Source organism: Equus przewalskii, chromosome 6 (assembly GCF_037783145.1).
Source record: "Equus przewalskii isolate Varuska chromosome 6, EquPr2, whole genome shotgun sequence".
NCBI lineage: Eukaryota > Metazoa > Chordata > Mammalia > Perissodactyla > Equidae > Equus > Equus przewalskii.
Genome location: NC_091836.1, coordinates 38,230,926 through 38,251,946, shown reverse-complemented (window position 1 = coordinate 38,251,946; position 21,021 = coordinate 38,230,926). Strand labels below are relative to the sequence as shown.

The following is a 21,021-nucleotide window of genomic DNA, read 5'->3' as shown; positions in this document are numbered from 1 at the left end:
ATGTATATAATAACAAAGTAAGAAAAGAGTCAATTTGATAGTGCTTAGAGAAAAATCCTTTCTTTGTATTTATTGATATGAATAGATGTGTTCTTATGCCTTAAATAAAAGCAAATTTATGGCATTTCATATTAAAATTCATATCTTTTCATATTTATTTAACATAAAATATTTCAAAGTATACAACAGAGACTTAGAATTTGGGAGGTTGTAAGAGACCCTTAAATATCATATAGTTCAGTTGCCTATATTTCTATTCCCCTCTGTTAAATTTCTACCAAACCGGCATCGAATCTGTGTTTGAAAACTGCGTGAAAGACAGGATGTTGTGTACAGTTTTGAAAAGCCATTGGCCATGCTAAGCATTGCACTCTTACTTTATTCTCCCTTAGGTTTAATCAGGATAGTCTCCTCATGTGCATGCATCCCTCTCCTACCCTCTCGTTTTGTCTGCTTGACTTCTGAATTTATTATAGATCTTAAAACTTGATGCATAAAGTCATCTTTCTTTACACCCTGAAAATTAATCCAAACCCAGACTTCTCTCACATCAGTCTAGAAGCTTTCTGAGAACCAATTTAGAGAACTCTAGTTTAAGTGAAGTATGGGAACGTAATAATTCTTTGGTTTTTCTGGAGAAATGTTATACTTATGTAACTAGAAATAGTGCCCCACCTCTCCATGTCAAGGTTCACTATAGCTTACTGAACTGTATGTTTTTAGTGTGTCGCTGTAAACTGGTTATTAGTATCATAAAGATTTACCTTGGAGATAGTAAGTTGTTTGTCGTACTGCCAAAGCTTTTAACTACTGGAAAGACTGGTCTGGTTGGGTTTGTCTCAGGTTTGAAAAAAGATTGCAGATACAAAATCTATCATGTCTAATATGGAAGAAGTTAGCATCGTGGCGCATATTGCATTTTAACTCTAGAATAGGGAATTTGTATACAGAATAGTATGATTTGCTTTTGTCTAAGTATTGTTTTGTGTTTATTTTTGATGTATTTTATCTGTAAAAATGCCATTGTTATCATTTTTGTTTCACTTGTCCAGCGTGTTTGGTGGACCTTAACCCTAAACTAACACCCTTACCCCTGCATTCCGGTGTTCCTCCGTTGAAATGTGTTTATAAGCACTTAACTATCTAAAACCAAACCCCAACTCTACCTTCCTCAGTGGAAGTCTTCTGATGTAATTGACAGGATTCCATACTTCTATTCCTCAAAAGATAGTTTTACTAACTAGTTTACTAGATTGTTATAATGAACAGGAAGGCAACGAGTGGGAAACAGTGTGTGTCCTAAATAAGCTCCAAGCTCTTGACCATTTTATCGTCTGAGAAATGGGAAGAAAATATGAAGTGAAAAAATATGAAGAGACATTTATATTTGGAAGTATTGTTAGATCTTCAAATTTAAATATAACTACATTGAATGTTTTTATTTAAACATCTAATGCAATGAGATTTCTCTATCTTGATAGATATTGATTAATTATGGATGCCAGAGCTTTTCATCACAACTATCTATACCACAGTGGATTAGAATGCCAATTATAATAACAGCAATAACAGCAACACTAAAACTGTGTAGAATATAGTTTAATCTTCCTTTGAAGACTTAGAAATTATTTGAGACTGTGTGCTAGGCACAGTTATGAATATTAGTTACTTCAGTGTCTCAGATTCGAATATAGATTGGCAGGAAGACCACTCTCACCCCTCCCACTCCCATTACAAGTTTAGGTTTAAAGTTCCCAGTTTATTTAGGAATATTTTTTGGGAAGATAACAGAAGCAAGGTGGCCACACAGAGTAGAAGTCAGGTTGCACATATATCAGCACTGTCCCAGAACCCTTAAGGGCCAAATGGGGGCACAGAGTTGCTACTGATACTCTTCCCTGGTCTTAATTTTGTCTTAGATTGCAGCCCTTATTAATTCAATCTTATGTCATTATTTAGGAAAAATAAACATGAACAGGCTTTACTCTCATAGGAAAAGATAGCCACGTTTCCTTGTTCTCGAGCCAAACTTAGCACACGAAAAGCAGAGTCAAAGCTGCCTAGTGTCCTGGAAAGTCCAGTTCTACAAGGCTGCCCTCTGATTAATGTAATTTTATTATGTGTGAGAGTTTGGTTGCAGGATGGTGATTATAAATCTATTTCCATAGTTATCATTGAATTGTGAACATGTGTATTTCCTGGTTAATATATAATTAATTCCAATTAATAATTCCAGATATGATATTGCTAATTGATGTGAAAGAAAGAAACATATTTCTTTGTCTTGAGGTGGGGAGCCCAGTTCAATATGGCAAGCTACTCAAGCAGTTTTTTAAGTGTTCTAGCTCCATTTGTGCTGCAAATTGTTACTCCCTTCCTTCCTTTCTTATGGGGAGTGTTGCTGTGGACTCATGGATTTTTACTTACTTGATATTTTACAATAAGTTGTAGTCATTCTTTATGATGTTCGCATCTTTTTGATGTCCCAGAGCTGGCCAGTGGGAGTCCATTCCACTCAATCCTTTTGACATCTCCTAATGGTGGTTTGCTATCTGTCACAACTAAATTTCCCACATTCACCTTGTACTTTCCCTACTATCAACTGGCAAACAGGCGTTTCTCCAAGGAGTCCTGGTGTATCATGTTGGGAATGATATTTAGAAACCCAGCTCTGAGACCAAAGATGTTCATTGCAACTGGAATGTCATTGTTTCTAAGCGTTTTCATTGGCTAGAGCTTAGGGAAAAGGTGTATGTATTTTAATTTCGAGTTTGTGTTCACATTTCCAACTCAAAGTTAACATTACAGGGATTTTTTTTTTTCTTAACTTGATTTTATTATTGCATCTCTTTTCTCTCACACTTAAAATCTTTGTTCCTAATAAATTAATATGTTTATTTCTTTTGTCCCACAATATGTATCAAATTGTTTCAGAATTGCATTACCAATATTATTACCAATGATAAAGCAGTTGAATGAAATTAAATATTAGTTTTTCCTCTCTAGAATATATCTCATTAAGCATGTACAGTCAGTTTAATGTTTACAAGTAATTTAAAATAATTTCTCTCTGTTGACAGTGTTATCGATTTGATATATTACTAGATACATTTTTTTTCAGGTTATTTTCATTATTAGGAGTTTGTTTTTTTAGCTGTGTAATGGTCTCTGGAACTTGGCCCTTGGGTACTTCTTCAACCTCATTTTGTACCACTGTCTTCCTTTCTCACTATACTCACTTCTTCCAACTCAGACCTTCCCTGGTAGTTTCTCTCCCGTCATCACTCTTACTTTGCTCTGCTTATTTTTCTCACTAGCAGCTGAAAGCAATCTGAAGTTACCTTGTTGTCTTAATTTAGGCAGTATCATATAGTGGCTAAGAGTTTGGCTTTTGAGCCAGACCACCTGATTTTGGATCCTGGTTATGTGATCTTAGACATGTTACTTAGCACTCTGTGCCTGAATTTCTTCATCTAAAAATGGGTAATGCTAGTAGTATTTTCCTTATAGGGTTCTGTGAGAAATGAACGGTTAATAAACCATTGTGCAATTGCTGGTACTTACTAAGCATAAAATAAATGCTGGCTATATTGGTATTATCATTTAATTGTTCATTGTCTTTCTCCCCTCAGTGAGCTCTGTGACTGCGAGCTTGTCTCACTTGTTCCCTGCTGTAATCTCAGGGCTTAGAACAGTTCCTGAGATGTAATAGGCACTTACTTAGATGTTGCTGAACCAATAATAGTTAAAATTCAATTCCCATCCATTTGAAACGTTCTTGGAAATTTGAGACTAAAAGAATGCTTTCTCATATACATCATATACAGTTGTCAAATTTAACTGATATTTTCATCAAATTTGGCCTCAAAATATTAATGCCCACTGTTAACACGTGTCTTGGAAATTCTGACCAATTATTAAAATCAGAAACAGAAATCAGAAATTATCCCTATCAGAAAAAAGAATTATCATATTTGCTTTGAAATAATTATATATCCATGAAATCCAAAAGGATCAACTAAAATCTTCCTAAAATTGTTGAGTGTTTAGTAAATGATCAGATTTAAGCTATACATAAAGAAATCATTTTCTAGCATACCAGTAATTACCAGTTAAGACCATAATTGAAGAAAAGTATTAGTCTACAAGAGCAGCAAAAAAATGTAAAATACCTGGTAGTATCCATAACAGGAAATATGTGGAATGCGTCCTTTCATAAAGAAAATTAGGAAACTTTACTGAAAGATATAAAAGGTCTAGAAAAATGATGTCATGCCCTGTTTCCAGGGGGAAATATTGAATATTCTAGAAATTAAAATTCTTCCAAATATATAATGTCAATATATATAAATACGTATATAAATATGTTATAAATATATTGTTAAATTATAGCAGACCAAACTCATTTGTGTTTTTTTGTAAATCTTGTCAAAATTATTTTAAAGTTCATGTAGAAAATGTTTGAAAATGCACAAAAATGGTTTGATGGCCACTCTTAACAAAGATTCATAACATGCAATCTACTAGCAAGGAGGGGAGAATAAAACTCATACAAGTCCCATAACTTGTAATATACTAATATTATAATATGTGACATACTTCTGAAGTTACCCAAGTGTGCTATGAATGTCTCATTAGCAGATAAGAGAGCGTGTCATTTAGTTTTACATCAAGAAATCTCAGATACAAGAGAGGTTGTAATTTACCCAGAGTTTCAGAGCATGTCGGAGATAGCATCACAATTTTACTGACGATTCTAAGTAAACTTTAAATAATTGATATAGAAAAAATAAATTTCCCCTTAATCTGTGTGCAGTCTAGCATAACTACCTTGTCCCAGTTTGCCCAGACTTTCCTGATTTTAGCACTGAAAGTCTCGTGTCCCAGGAAACCTCTCAGTTACGGGCAAAGACAGTTACAGTTGATCACCCGCCACAGTTCATAGAAAAGATGCCTAAGTCTGTAAATAGTGTTTCCCATAAAATGAAAAGAAATGGATGGCAAATGTCTGATCTGGTCTGGAGTAACCCAGTTAGTGGTCTGTTTGGCCCCAAATTACTCTCTGCACACACAATTCCTATAAGAGGCTTCATCAGTTCAGAAGATTTAAGATTTGGGTTCACTGAAGAATCCATAGTAGGATTCAGTAAGACTCCCAGTAATCATCTGCAAACTGAGTAGGAGGATTGAGGCCATGTGGCTTAGTCTTCTCTCCTGCAGCTAAGCTCTGAGCTTAGGATATTTGTTGTATGTTGCCTTTTTGAGTAATTTTCCTGTAGGCTGCACTTCTCAGCTAAAGTCATTTTTCTAGGGGTTGGTTTGCTTTCAATTCTTTCACTATTGTCTTTCTAACAGATCAATCAGTAGAAATATTTTACTATATATTAATTTACTTATCTCTTGCCTTGATTTACAAAGGATTTAAGGTGATTTATTTAGTATACTATAGACTAATGTTAATAGAAGATCTAATGCTTTATTTTTTTATGTGTGTGTGTTTTGTATTTATATAGCCATTAGCTTGACAAGTGTGTTTTATATCATAATGAGATTGTCTTCATTATAAAATGAGAAAGAGGAAGTTTTGTCTTTTTTCAGTTTTACTTTCCAGATTACAAATGCTTTGAAAATTTCTGACCGCCAAGTAAGATACAGTTGTCCCTTGCTATCTGCAGGGGACTGGTTCCAGGACCCCCGAGTATACTAAAATCCGAGGATGTTTATTGCATACAACTTATGCACATCTTCCTATATACTTTAAATCATCTCTAGCTTACTTATAATACCTAATACAATGTAAATTCTATGTAAATAGTTGTTAAACTGTTTCATTTAGAGAATAATGACAAGGAAAAATGTCTATACATGGTCAATACAGATGCAACCATTGTAGGCCTTTGAATCTGCAGTTAGTTGAATCTGCAGATGCAGAACTCATGGAGAGCTTACTGTATTTTAGAAATTGGCTAGAAATGCAAACCAAATTTACAACATTTTAAGTCTTACTTATTATGAAGATCTCCAAAGCACTGTATTAGAGTAAAACTCAGGTCCCAGTCTCAATCCTGTAGCGTTCTCAGATTTGCAGTGGGAAGACGGCTAGTTTGCCAAACTTGATTTAAGGGTCCCAGATTACAATACTTAAATTTGCTTACAATCCCATCAAGTAAGATCATAGGCTGGTGAGAAGAAAGTGAAAAATTATCATGTTATTTATAAAGCAACTTTCTAAACTTCTGTTGAAAATTTCCTACAGAATATAAAGTGTACCTGTATAAATTATTTTGCTGTAAGCCTGTTGAAATATCCATTTCTTTTCACACCAAGTAAAATGTAACCTCTTGACACAACTAAGATATTTTCTCTTTATTATTATTTTTCAGTGTCTAAAAAGCACGGCAAGCTCATTACTTTCTTACGTACATTCATGAAGTCTCGTCCAACAAAACAGAAGCTGAAACAACGGGGGATCTTGAAAGAGAGGGTATTTGGTTGTGACCTGGGGGAGCACCTTCTGAATTCTGGTTTTGAAGGTAAAACTAAAATTTGTAAGCTGGTAATTTCAGTTTCTGACCTCTCCATATTGATTTTCTTTAATCAGTTACAAGGTAGGTTAGGCAAGCAATATCTGTTCCATTTGTGTTGAGCAGCATGCATTGGACTTTCTCAGGTACTCATCTTAGTTCCGGGGATAGCTGAGAATAAACACAGGGTGAGAAGGCACTTTGCACCAGAGATGCTTAGAATCTGTTTAAGAAGACTCAGACATTCACACAAAGGGTATAGTAGCCCTGTTGTTTGCATTATTTTTATATCTGTCCAGATAACTTCTTCAGCCAGTTTTCCCTTTCATATTTTATCCTAAAATATTTATTTAATTTCTCTTGAAAAACACAATCATAGTTTTGAGACTATAAGATACCAAGACCAGTCTCTCAACTTTTATAGCTAAAAATTTAAATTCCTTTCTCTATAAATTAAATTCTGACTCAAGAATTCAGTAGTTGCATGAGTAGAGGAGAATATGAATGGAAAGGAAGAAAGGAAAAGTGGAGTTTTACTATTTAAAATAGTACTTTTCTCTACAATCTCCTTTAGAGAAGCTAGAATATTAAGAAGTATCTATCTATATTGCTGATAAGTACCAGAAATAGATGATTTGTGAAATTCTGAATCTGGTGGGAAATACCCATTGTATTTTTTAAGAAGACCACTAATGAAAACTAGTGTAAATACCATTAGTAATATCGAGTTCAAATGAAGGCCTTACTCACTGCTTACAGAATACCACTATACTTAAAATATGAATTCAATGCAAACTTTACCATGTTTCTTAAGGGAGAAGACGAAATATTATTTTAAACAGATGTTATTCCCAAACTAATATCAACTTAATACACTTACTAAAAAATAAATAGACAAACCGAAACCCTGAGGATTATTTTTGCAGTTAGTCAAAATGCACATAGTAAAATAAGCCAATGAGACTATCAGAGAGCATTGTGGTAGAAAACGTCAGTGATAGGATAGGGGACATCTAGCTTTACCAGATGTTAAATCCAACTTCAATACTAGAATTTTGTTAGTGTGGAGAAAGAGATGGGAGTGAAATAGCTTGGAATGTTCAGAGTAGTCATTTCTATCAGTAAGACTCCATTATGATAAAGTATGGCTTTAAAACCAGGTCATGAGGAGGGACTCCTTGTTATATTGAGATAACGAAATAGCAATTTTGAAAAAAGCATTCTCATTTTATGACACTAAAATTCCAAATGTATAAAAGATTTAACTATTTTAAACTTCTAGAAATGCTAACGTGAAATGGTTTTGTTTTGAGATCAAAAAGGGATAGTAGCCTTCTCAGATTAAAAAAACATTATAAAGGAAGAAGTGGTTTCAAATAAATAATTCCTACAAAATGAAAATAACAAATGTAGAGGAAAAGTACCACAGACTGGGAAAATAACCCCTTTTTGGATATGATGAAATGCTGCTAATATAGTATATGAGAATATCAATCAGATTTTTGAGAAAATTAAGTCCCTGAGTAGAAGAATGGAGAAAAAATATAAACGTATAATTTTCATAGGGAGATAAGATTGTAAACAAAATACAGAAAAGTGTTTATGTTCATTTGTAGTCATGGAAATGTGTCCTAAGCAATTTTAAGATACCGTTTTACATTGGTAAACACTGTTAATATAACAAAGGTGTTTTTCTAAATTGTGATATCCAGTGCCATTAAAAATAGCAGTTATTTGTACAAAAAGGTAAAAATTTTTGGTTTCAAGTAGCTCTGTGAGTTATTATCCTTTTGAAAAACATTTTGGCACTTCACAGCAAGAGAGTTTGTGGTGTTCCTTTCATGGAGTGATCCTCCTTAGGGATTTGTCCTCGGCTTATATTTCAATAGAAGCACAAATGTTCATTATAACACTGTATGAGAGCCAAAAAAATTTAGGGAAATCCAACTTTTAGGGAAGTTGTTCTGTAGATTATGAAGCTATCGAAAATTGTAAATTTTAATGCAATGTAGAAATTTGAAAAATGTTATATATCAACAGTAGGTATACCTTTTTGAAAGTACAGATCTTAGGTGATACGTAAAATGAATATAATTATAGTAGAGTATTAGATGTAGAGAATATCTTTGTGATTTTCTTTCTTAGTTGTCTTGCATTAGAAATTAATTTAATAGTCTTGGAAGAGAAAACTCTGCTAAAGGTCTATCCAGAGGAGAAAGTCTATATTCAAATGATTAGCAAAACAAAAAAATTAACTTGTGACAGAGTGTAATTGTAATTTGAAATACCTGAAGAGGTAGAAACATTGAAGACTGAGGTCAGATACATTCTGGTACATTCTAGTTGGCATAGTAAAATAGTTTTCTGTTTGACTGGGGACGGTGAAAAATGAAGAATATTCATATGAAAGACATTCATTTGAATATTCAAATGAAGACTTTATTAACAGGAAAAAGGAAACCTTTGAAGTTTTGTTGACCTTAAACGAATAGCCAATTATTTCTCCAGCAAAAATGGATTTATTCGTGACCAGCAAAGAACTGTATTCCAGGGTCTGGAACCGTGGCAAGCCACATGCAAGTCCCCCAGCAGCAAGGGAGGAGAAACTCTTAGAGAGGAGAAGAGGAGCTTGGAAGGGCTATTCTAAGCAGAATTCCAGGTGTAGCAGCTTTCCATTGGCTGAGCTGTGACAGTCTCTCATTGGCTGAGCTTCTTGCTGGTAAAAAAAAAAAAAAAAAAAAAAGTCTGTCTTTTTCCTGTTGGGCTCTGCTACTGATGTAGGGCCTAAGAGCTTCCCTGGTTGGCCTCCTGGCTCCAATTTAATGAGGTTTCTGTCTATTAATTTCCACGTTTTCCCCTTTTGATTGAGATCTTTCTTTGAAAGCATTGCTGATCAAGAGTAAGGGCTTTCTGGTTTCGGCAGCCTTTTATCCCTGAATGCCAGGAAGGACCTTTCCTGGGTGTTGTATCCCATGTTGGATGGAAAGTGCACGGTTTAGAACTCTGTCATGGCCACATTTGAGTAACAACAAAGGGTAGACAAAACTCAGGCATTTTTCTTTTCTAAAGTCCATTTGTTATCGAGATCATAGGCATTACAGATCATCTGGAGCATTTGTCATAGTCAAAAGTTTGGTAGACAAAATTCCAACAGGGCTGGTCCAGGCATCTTGGGAAAGCTGTCTCATCAGATGTCATCTGCTTCAATTTTGGGAAATCTTTACTTTCGGATCACCAGATGATGTGCAGGTTCAGTCAGGGATTGGTGCTTTCTTTAGGTGTACCACGTGAATCCAAGAGTCCATTCCTTGGAGTTTTGTGGCACAAGGATTACTTAACAGTACCGGACAGGGGAAGGAACAGAGAGATATGGCCCCAGAGGCAGGGCCCGAACACGAGGAGCTGGGCAAGAGGAACATGAAGCTTCGGAAGCCATTTTATCTTTCTTTAATCTTTTGTTTGCCTCGGTTAATCTTAAAATTTTCTTTTGCAAAGAGGCAATTTTAGACTCCTCATAACGTTTGGGAGCCTCAAGATACCAATTGCAATGGGCAGTCCGTTCAGCTTTGGAAATTACAGATCTATGGTTGTCCAGTTCGGTTTTAAGAAAACTTTAAGATTGGGGAGTTCAAAAGTTTCCCATGATGGCCATTGGTATTCTAAATTACTTTTCATTAAGTTGGTCCATTTAGGTAGAAATGTGTATGAGGAGTGACTGTGGTTTTTAAACATAAAATTGACCAGCATCCGGTGGGGGGGGGGGGTACCCTCAAAATATTTAGATAACTGGGATCCAGTTTCTTAAGAGGTTTTTCTCTAGAGCAAAGGAATAATTCTCAAACATCCTAAACAGCTCAGGCAGCCTGCAGGCTTAATACCAGCCAGTTCCATTAGAACAGTCTGATTTCAGTAAGGTGGACCAAATGTTGAATCAACACAGTTCCAGAGGAAAAGTCTAGTTCCAAAGGGCATCGACCGAAGTTTTATCAATGTGCATCTAAGGAACAGTCTGCTGCCAAGGGAGTCAGGCGGAAGGCTGGACTAACACAGTTTTAAGGGAACAATCCAAAAGTTGGACCAAAGGCCAGCACATTTTCAGTATAAGCAGTCCAGTTCCAAAGGGAATCGGACCAAAGGCTAGCACAGTTCAAAGAGCCAGGGCAAAGTGCCACCTGAGTACTCACAGACAAACAAGGGCTTACTCAGAAAAGGATGAAGCCTTAAAATAGGTCTCATAAAGGCTGGGGAGCCTCAACTGCAAGAGAGTGGAAGCTGGGATCCAGGAGAAAGAATGACCCTCAGACTCCAGGGTCAACAAGAAAAGCGGTTAGCTCAGTGGGCTCTTTTGTGGGTACCACACCTGTTTGCTCACCGGCCTCAGAGTCCTTGGGAATCATCTCTGGACTTCCATCCGGGCCACCAAAATATTGACCTTAAACAAATAGCCATTTTTTTCTCCAGCAAAAATGGGTTTATTTGGGATCAGCAAAGAATTACAATTTGGGGTCTGCAACCATGGTGGGACATGTGCAAGTCGCCCTCAACAAGGAGTGGAGAAACTCTTATGGAGAGGAAGCGGAAGTTGGGAGGGCTATTGTAAACAGAGGCTGAGGTGTAGCAGCTTTTCATTTTCTGAGTGGTGGCAGTCTCTCGTTGGCAGTCAGAGAGAGGGTCTGTCTTCTTTCTGTTGGGCTGTTTTCAACATAAGGTGTGAGAGCTCCCCCCTTTGGCCACCTGACTTGAATTTAATGAAGTTTCTTGTTTATTAATTTCTGTAGTTGATTAACTAAAATTTTTTTTAGGAAAGAAAATGGTTTTTAATATTTAAATGATTTAGTAATTTGTCTTTGATTTGATAAATATGTGAGGAGTTAAAGCTTTTTAAGGTTTTGAGACTTCATATATACTGTATATAACCTATAAGTACAGTTACTCCATATGTGTATGTATGTGTGTATATATACAGAGAGAGAGGGAGACTATTTTAAAGTCTAAGTTAAGTAGAAATAAATGTATATTATGTATAATATTGAAAGTCTAAGTGAAAACAATCATGAGGAAGAATGATATATTTGTATAATATGTATAATTGTAAGGAGAGATGAGATATAAATATAGATAGCTAGATAGATATAATTCTAGAATGTGTATAATCTTCTTTCTCATGATTATTCTGTTTTAGTTTGGACTTTAAAATAGTGTCCTACTCTATATAAAATAGGTTTTCACCAGATTTTTCTAAGAAGGAGGCTCATATCAGAATAATGTTTTGCTAAGTGACTCATTCTCTAAATTATATTCCTAGTGAATAATCAACTATATAGAGAGATTATCCTGTTTCTGAACTTTTGAGTACTTCCCTGTTGGAGCAAGTGACAAACTTGACCTGTTTATTCTATACAAAATGTTGTAAGAAATCATGTAGCAGCCTGACAAGGCATTTTTTTTAAAAAAAGACTTTTATTTGTGATCCCTGCTGCCAGGATTCCCTCAGGATGATCTTACAGAGTTTCAGCTACCACAAACCACAATTGAGTTGATTAAAGATTATATCACAGTTATCTATATAGCTGATGTTTTAAAAATCTGCCCACATAGTGCTTTTTTTGTGAATAGGTCAGACTAATTTGTCTCTCTCTCTCCCCTGCCTCTCTCCCCCTCCCTCCATCCCTCCCTTTCTTCATTCCTTCCTTCCTTCCTTTCTGAGGAAGATTGACCCTGGGCTAACACCTGTTGCCAATCCTCCTCTTTTTGCTTGAGGAAGATTGGCCCTGATCTAATGTGCCCATCTTCCTCTATTTTGTATGTGGGATGCCACCACAGCATGACTTGATGAGTGGTGTAGGTCCACACCTGGGATCCGAACCCAAGAACCCTGGGCCACTGAAGTGGAGCACGCTGAACGTAACCACTATGCCACTGGGCTGGCCCTTTAAAGTCAAAATTTTTTTATCTTAGTTTCTTTTTTCTTTTTATATCTCTTTTTCTTTTTGTGTTTTTTTATATCTCTTTTTGTTCAACCTTGCTTAGATGTGATCATTGCTATAAGGGGAGTGTTTTCCAGTTTGTTCTGCCATGCTCATTAGCTTCCAAACATCAATTCAGCAAGTTTTAGTTGTACTTAGAAGTTTTGGGTGTTTTCATTCTTAGTAAGTGAGGACAGATGCCAGTGTATCATTTCTTTCTGAAAAATGACAGGTTTGATAACTGCAGTGTTCATGTGTTCTCTAACTATAATAAAATCTATTCTCATGAAACAGAGAGTTTTCAGGTGTCATAGATTTTTTCATAGGATTTGTTTTATTTACTGCACATATTTGAAAACAAAGTTCCTTAACATGAGATTGCTTAAAAAAAAGAACTTTGTAGGAAAATAGGTAAAATTATATTTGGTACAAAATATAAAAAATGTTTTAAAACTCAAGGTGAGGAAACTATTGCCTCAATGTATTTCTGTGTTTGAGGGTATTTGACCCTTTCAGCAAGAGGTCTTTTTTTTCTGGGGGTGAGGAGGGAGGGGAAGGAAGATTGGCTCTGAGCTAACATCTGTTGCCCATCTTCCTGTTTTTTTTCCTTCTCCCCAAAGCCCCAGTACAAAGTTGTATATCCTAGTTATGAATCATTCTACTACTTCTATGTGGGATCCCGCCACAGCATGGCTTGATGAGTGGTGTGTAGGTCTGTGTCCAGGATCCGAACTGGCGAACCCCAGGCTGCCGAAGCAGAGTGCGTGAACCCAACCACTCAACCACAAGGCTGGCCCCAAGATACCTTTTTAAAATTTGGGTTTCTTCCAATAATATATTGGGTTTCTATATTGCTTTTTTATACGTTTGTGAAAAAGAAACCATATCTTTTCTCTTTTTATCTTCTGACACTATTCTTCAGTTTCTACTCTCTTTTCTTCAAAATGAAAATTTATGCTTTTCTGTTTCATTTTGCTACCTATTTTAATTAAATGTCTCATTTGTCTCTCTTAAAGTCGCAAGTAATAGCAGTATTCAGTTATGTAATTTTATTTATTAAGCCCTATCATTTGATTGTTTTGTGGACAGTCAGTCCTTTCACTAAGGGAACATAAAATGTAAAGAAACAATTCATATGTCTCCCCTGAAGTACTGTGTCTGCAGGAGCTTAGCTGTATTATCAGAGAAAGACTTCTAACTCGCAGTCATTTCAAAGTTTGCCTACTTGTTAGGAGAACATAAAAAGGTATGCATCTAATGTCACATGGTTGTTAAGACTTCCAAGAAAGTTAGCTATACGTTGTTTTTAATGGATGGTAGCCTATTTTTATGAAAACTCTGTAATGCGTACTAGGAGAATATGATAATACAGAAGCGAAATCCTGTGCTCTGAAGAGTTTTCTTCCGAGGCAAACCTTTTTTGTACCTGGGTGAGTTAGCATGCTAACTTGGAGTATACATAATGAGAAGCATCTTTTAAGAAAAAAAATACAGCTTTGTTTTTCTTTCTTTCTTTAAGTAATTATATTAATTGTCCGAATAATTTCTAAATATATTTCCTTTGAAGTAGGTGATATAAATTTTCCAACCCCAAATTTTATTATTCTACCTCCAGTTTGTAGGATAGAAACCAGAGACACTGAGGTTATCATTGATGGAACAATATTAGAAATAGGACTGGGGCTGGCCCTGTGGCCGAGTGGTTAAGTTCGCAAGCTCCACTTTGGTGGCCCAGGGTTCATTGGTTTGGATCCTGGGCACGGACATGGCACCACTCATCAGACCACGCTGAGGCGGTGTCAAACGTAGCACAACCAGAAGAACCTACAACTAGAGTACACAACTATGTACTCTGGAGCTTTGGGGAGAAGAAGAAAAAGCAAAAGAAGATTGGCAACAGATGTTAGCTCAGGTGCCAATCTAAAAAAAAAAAAAAAGAAATAGGATTCCAGCTCATAAAGATACTTTTTGATATTTTGCATATCATTTTGACATAGGGATTGCTTTTTTTTTTTTTAAGATTTTTTTTTTTTTCCTTTTTCTCCCCAAAGCCCCCCGGTACATAGTTGTATATTCTTCATTGTGGGTCCTTCTAGTTGTGGCACGTGGGACGCTGCCTCAGTGTGGCTTGATGAGCAGTGCCATGTCCACACCCAGGAATCGAACCAATGAAACATTGGGCTACAGTGGAGCGCGCGAACTTAATCACTCGGCCACGGGGCCAGCCCCAGGGATTGCTTTTAATATAAGTCAGATCACGAAAAGTACCAGACACCTCTGCCTGCCCTTCATCTCCACCACATAAACATATTCCCTTTCTTGTTACTAAAATTCTTGAATGTTTTTAGAGATATAAAGTATACATTTGAAAATGAATACAGGTCCATATGAAAACTAAGATCCTTACTCTGCTGACTTGGTCAGGTAACTTTGTCAGGCTCACGGGGTACCTGTAAATTAATTCATTTGCTCATTTTATACATTGTGTCAGGACAGTGCTCCTGGATTTTGAATATTCAAGGATGAATGGAGCATAATTTTTGCCCTTGAAGAGCCTGACTAAGAAGGAGTAATTGTTGTATAAACAAATAATTAATGAAAGTGACATAGTTCTATGGGTACCTAGAACATAGTGCTGCACCTAACTCTACTTGGGGACTTTCAAAGAAAGCTTGTTTGAGAGTGATAGTTCACTTGGGTTTTGCACAACAGCGAAGAGTTTTCTATATGGAGATGGCTGTAGAGGGAGAGTCCAGGTAGAGGAAATTGTTTTGTTGAGGGAATTATAGAGTGGTTGGTTTGTATGGCAAAAGATAAGACTTCATTGGCCTAGGGTTGTGAAATATGGAAGGTGATAACAATAAAATAAATGGAAATTGTGAAGGACCTTGGATTCCAGGCAGTGTATTGCCAAAGTGAAAAACTAGCTCTGTACTTGGACTCCTTGAGTTAGATCTCATTTCTGCCTTTTGTTTCTTCCTTGCCCTTGAGTAAAACCTCCTCTAAGACTTAGTTTCCTCTCTGTACAGTGGGGATAATGATAGCACTTTTCCCATAGGATTTCTGTGAAAATTCAGGGAAAGTATCCATTGGAAAGCACTTGGCTTGGCACATGTTACATGCTCAATAATGTAGCTGCTTTTTAAAAAAATAACTCAAAACTAAGGAGTTTAAGTTTTAAATGTAAGTTACAGGATCTGACAGAATTTAAAAGATAGAATGCGGGAAGGACAACAAAAGGCAGAAAAATCAAGGAGAAGTCTGTTGTAATAATAAAAGAATGATATATACTGTAAGTGAAATACATTAGCTAAAATTACCTTATTAAAATAGCTTAATTGTTTCATTCGCCACTCCGGATGTTTTATCCCTAGTTATAGTAGTCTTTTGCAGACCAAATAATATTCTTCCAAGCACCTCTTTTCAGGGATTTTAACTGTCAAATGAACATAGTTACTAAAGTCTGTAAATTTATCAGTCTGCATTGCGAAACAAAGTTCAAATTTCAGCTATTGTAAATTTTTGAATTTTTGTGAAATCTTTGTCATACGTTGGACGTTCTTTTCTAGACTGTTGGCCCAGGATAGTTTCCATTTGTGTCAGATATTCAGTGAGAGGTAACCAGAGAGAGTCCCCTTCTTTTCTTTCTACTTATTGTTACAGTGCCCTTGATGATGAGCTAATAATATGAAGTCAAAACATCAGTAATTTTAATGTAAACATAGGCAGGAAATTAAAAGATTACATCCATTGAAATTACTTTGGCCTTCTCATTATGTTGGTGTTTTGTTTACTGGCTAAAATGAGAATTAGAATTAACTGTGAAAGGATAAAAGAAACTTTTTTTAAAACAGTGAACAATTGCTGCACTTACAGGCAGTTACCATGTTGGGATAAGCATTTAACTTTGTGTATCCATTTGCTGTGTATGAAATTCAGCTGGAGAGCTGTATTTTTTCTCTTTAATCTGGTATGGTGTTAGGACTAAATAGTTTACCTTAATGTTGTGACATGATCTAAATGAGTCTACTGCAGAAGATCTCAGAGAGACTGTCCTAATAACCTGGGAACTCTGTCACCCACCTGAATGGAACAAGATAGAGCTAGTCTTGTTGTTCAGGAGCCAGTTATCTAGTTTAGAAATGAAATTAAGTAAATACGTCCTCCTCGGTTTTTGTAGTAGATTCTTCTCCTCCCCTTATGACTTTAATTTACAGATTTTATTTTGCTTATGAAAACTAAGACCTTCTCATTTTTTGCTGACTGTTTCCACCAAATACCCCCAATTTAATCCATGTCTGAAAATTCTCTTTAGTGCCCCAGGTTCTTCAAAGCTGTACAGCATTCATTGAGAGATATGGCATCGTGGATGGAATATATCGTCTCTCTGGAGTTGCCTCCAATATCCAGAGGCTACGGTAAAACCTTATATGGCATTTTCTTTTTCATTCCTATTGTAATTCGTTAAAATAAATTATTTGAAAATTGAGTCACTTAAATTGATAACAATGATTTTCAGCAAGATTGTTTAGATAAAGTAGAAATAATATCTGTGTTGTTCTCTGTATACATTTTTCTAAATGCCTTTTCTTCATTTGTGGTATCAGAAAAACATGTCCCCTTAACCTCTTGAATAATTGTATTTTGTCTCTACAGTACTTGAAGATTTTAGTAAATTGAGTTTGAAACTATGACAAACCATGAGAGATGAAAATTTAAATTATAATAGAATTATTCTTTAGTTCTTAATTAAAATTGATGAAGGTGAAACTTTTTCTACATCTCCTTTGACCCTGGTTCTCTTGGGTATGCTCAAGTATGCATGTGTTATGTATTCCACATCCTCTCCCATTATCTTCTCAGAAACAAAAATAGTGGTAGCCTTTACAGCAGCAAAAGAAGTTTTATATTTGCTTAATCTCTTAGATTCTAGTCTATTCTTAATATTTTATTATCCTTTATTTTTCACTGTGGCGCATGATAATTGCCATTATTCTGTAGGGATTTTAATATTCTAGTTGATCACAGAGCTCAGCTCTATTTTCAGGAATACGTGTTTGGAAAATATTGAAATCGTTCTTGTACTAAAGACAGTTTCAGTCTTTAGTTTCCAATACAGCAAATCTCATATTCAGATTTTCCATATATATTAATCCTCTAGGTTGATAAGTGGTCTCATGCTGGTAGATTAATGTTAACCTCCAGGAGAGTGAGCTTAATCTGCCTTAGTACTCTGAGCACAACTTTTATTTCACTCACTTTAATGCTACAGATTTTACTGTCTATTAAAATTTGATGTTAGCTGGGAATTGCCCTGTATTGTTCCTGGCTTCCTTACCCCTCTTCAGGAAAGCAGTCCTCAGCTGTACTCCTTCTATCTGAGGAATTTCTGTACGTGGCTGTTCATGGACCAGCTGCCACTCAACTCTGGTTTCCAGAATTGCCAAAATATTGGATATTCAATCCATTAGGAATTAGGAGTCCTGTTTTCAGATCTCTGTGTTAAGAGTTGTTCGTTCATATGCATTTCAGAGATTGTTATCCATTTTAGTATTAAAGCTGTGCTCTTAATTTCCATGTTAAAAACACACTTATCTTATGATCAGAGATCCAATTACTGTTGAAGTCCAAATATAACTTACATGGAAGAGAATCATTTGAAGAAAACCTTCCCTCACTGAGGTAGAGGTTGACACTTCGGACCTTTGCTTTCTATTTTAAAGTCATGTATTTGCTTTTCCTTCAGTGAAATAATTTTGTTTTCTCTTCTTTGTTAGCCATGAATTTGATTCTGAACATGTCCCCGACCTGACAAAAGAACCGTATGTTCAAGACATCCATTCTGTGGGCTCCCTCTGTAAGCTGTACTTCCGAGAGCTCCCAAACCCCCTGCTCACCTACCAGCTCTATGAGAAGTTTTCTGTGAGTACCAGGCACTTTGAATCAAGCTCTGATTGGAGTTTTGTTGTGATTTTGTTCAAAACTTGTAAAGATTGTTTTGGTCATGTAAGAAATAGTTCTGTGACTAAAATGCCTCCTTTAAAGAAAACAAAGAAGAGTTATTGCTAGCTAGTCTGTAGTCTGCTGTTTTTCCATTTTCATTCTTTTAGTTTCTGTCTTTGAGCCACTAATCTTATCACCCTTACCATAAAGTTTCTAAATTATCTTTTGGTAGATGTCAATGTCCACGTAGTATGGAAACAAAGTTTACTTCCTTGATACTATATTGTGTTTCCTTGTCGTTCAGCATCAAAGAGTAGAGAGAATTAATCTCAGAGTGAAAACTCAATTGTACAGGAAGAAGTTTCATTTTTACCAGCAAAGCCTACCAGTTTATTTTGCATTATGATTGTTACAGGATGCTGTTTCAGCAGCAACCGATGAAGAAAGGCTGATAAAAATCCACGATGTCATCCAGCAGCTCCCCCCACCACACTACAGGTAAACCACAGGCTGTAAAATACTGGCCAAAAGTAGAAGTCAGTTGATGTATAAAAGTGTTTTTTCTGTAGGTTTCTAACTATTTAAATTTCCTTGGGGTTGTGAGTATGTAAACTTCAATTTTTCCATACATTTGTATTTACTAGTCTTTGTATCCCCAGGGCCCAGCACAATAGTTAGCATCCAATAGACACTTAATAAGCGTTGAGTGAATGAATGAATGAATGAATGAACAAATGGATAGTTGACTAAACCTGCTTTTTGTTTGTTTTTTGAGCCACCGAGAAATACTGCTGAAGGTGCTTGGGTGTACGACCACAAGTGTGAATGCTTTACCTGTGAATTACTTGAATCCAAAACATGGATACAGCGCTGGGGGCCTTGTTTACTTGTTTCCTTTTTTCCAACCCTCTTTTCTTTTTCACAAGGTGTCCAAGCTACATAGAATCACAAAATCTAGCAAGTGTCTCAGAATGCCTTTTCATGAGACTCACATGATCTGTAAACCTGTGTTTTGTTTTAGGTTTTATTGTTGTTTATTGGTTTGTTAATGTTGCTACTTTTTAAAACTCAATTTAATTTATATGTTAGTTTGGACTCTCAGAAATATTTTGCTCGTATCCGAGAAAAATAATAAAATTGAGGATGACTGCCATTTAGTGAGAGAAAGAAAACAGCATAGATCATGGATTATAGTCTGTAAAAAAGCAAAAGGTAAAATTTTAAAATTTCAGTTATTGACAAGAAATTAAATTCAGTAAATGTTTTAGTAATACACGAATTAAGTAATTTACTGCTAATTTTTTCAAAATAGCATCATTCATATATATATATTTTAAAAGTCAGCACTAAATTTGGCACTAAATCAACACTAAAATTTTTAACCAACTTTAAAAATCAGCACTTTTTTAGTCGACACGATTAGCTATACATGCGTGAGACTCAAGAGCCAGAAGGTGACTCAGCATTGACACATTGTTCTCTTCATATAGCCTGTCTTGAGAGGAAAGAGGAAATTAAACAGGTCTTGAGAACCCATAGAAGAGTGGAAAAAAACCAACTCAAAAGAGTTTTTGTGAAGCAAGCTCAAGAAATTTAGGTATTTAGCCCTGAAAAAGAAGGCTGAGGAGACAAATCTGATCAATAAGCAGTTATTGAAGAATATCTTTAAGGGAGAAGAGAAATTTTTTTTAATTTAACCAGAAAAAGAAACCTAGTAAAGTTTAAGAATATTGGCTTTGATAGATAAACCTGACTTTGAATTTCCAGCTTCATCTCTTACTAGCTGTGTGACTTCTCTAAGCATCAATCTCCATATCTGTGGAAAGAATACCAATAATACCTCGAGGATTTTTTTAAATATTAAAATGAGATGAAATATGTGAATGAGTCTGGCTCTTACTATTTTTTTAATATAAAGCATAGCAAGACAGATTGATTAGATTTAAGCCAAGACTTCTTGACTTGGTGGTTTTACATGCATTACCATGTAAATCTATTGTTTTTCTCTAAATGAAAAGAAAGATCCATATAACATTTGTGCATAGTTTTAAAAAGTCAAGTGGTGTGCAGAGCTGACAGTGGCAAACAGTAGTCTCCTGCTGCACACCTCCCCCTTTCTAATTGCTCTTTCCCAGAAGTCATCGTTCTCTCAACTCTTTCTTCTGGAGTTTACTTCATGTTTCTAAATAGCATGCTGATGATTTTATTTGTTGATTTTTCATTTTTAAATATTATTTTTTGCCCTTTTTTTGGTAGCTCCATAAAGAGCGTTTTATGCTGTCTTGTAACTTCACCATTTCCTATACCACACAAACACACACTTCCCCTTCTCATCTTCATAGTCTAGTATGTCAGCATTTGGAGTTAAATCAGTATTCATTGTCCACATTGTAATAACTATGTAACTGTTATTCCCAACTGTACCCTAACAGTATACTAGAATTATATTTCCTTTCTGGGATAACTTTGTGGAGTGATTCCCCATTTTTGGCTTGCTAAGTTTCTATTTATCACTAATTTATTCCTCAAACTCACTAACAGAATTATAAATGCTCTTTTGGTGTGTTCAGACATATCAAGTACCACCC

At 35.6% G+C, this 21,021-nt stretch overlaps 1 protein-coding gene across 9 annotated transcripts in view; it reads left to right on the top strand.

The window, feature by feature from the left end:
• ARHGAP32 (Rho GTPase activating protein 32) overlaps positions 1-21,021 on the top strand; it is a 318,750-nt gene that overhangs the window by 275,173 nt on the left and 22,556 nt on the right. For all 9 annotated transcript variants that reach the window (XM_070623424.1, XM_070623422.1, XM_070623423.1 and 6 more), the window contains 4 exons: positions 6,384-6,533; positions 16,806-16,908; positions 18,268-18,412; positions 18,849-18,931. In XM_070623424.1, coding sequence (XP_070479525.1) covers positions 6,384-6,533; positions 16,806-16,908; positions 18,268-18,412; positions 18,849-18,931 — 481 coding nt within the window. The remainder of the gene's footprint in view (positions 1-6,383; positions 6,534-16,805; positions 16,909-18,267; positions 18,413-18,848; positions 18,932-21,021) is intronic.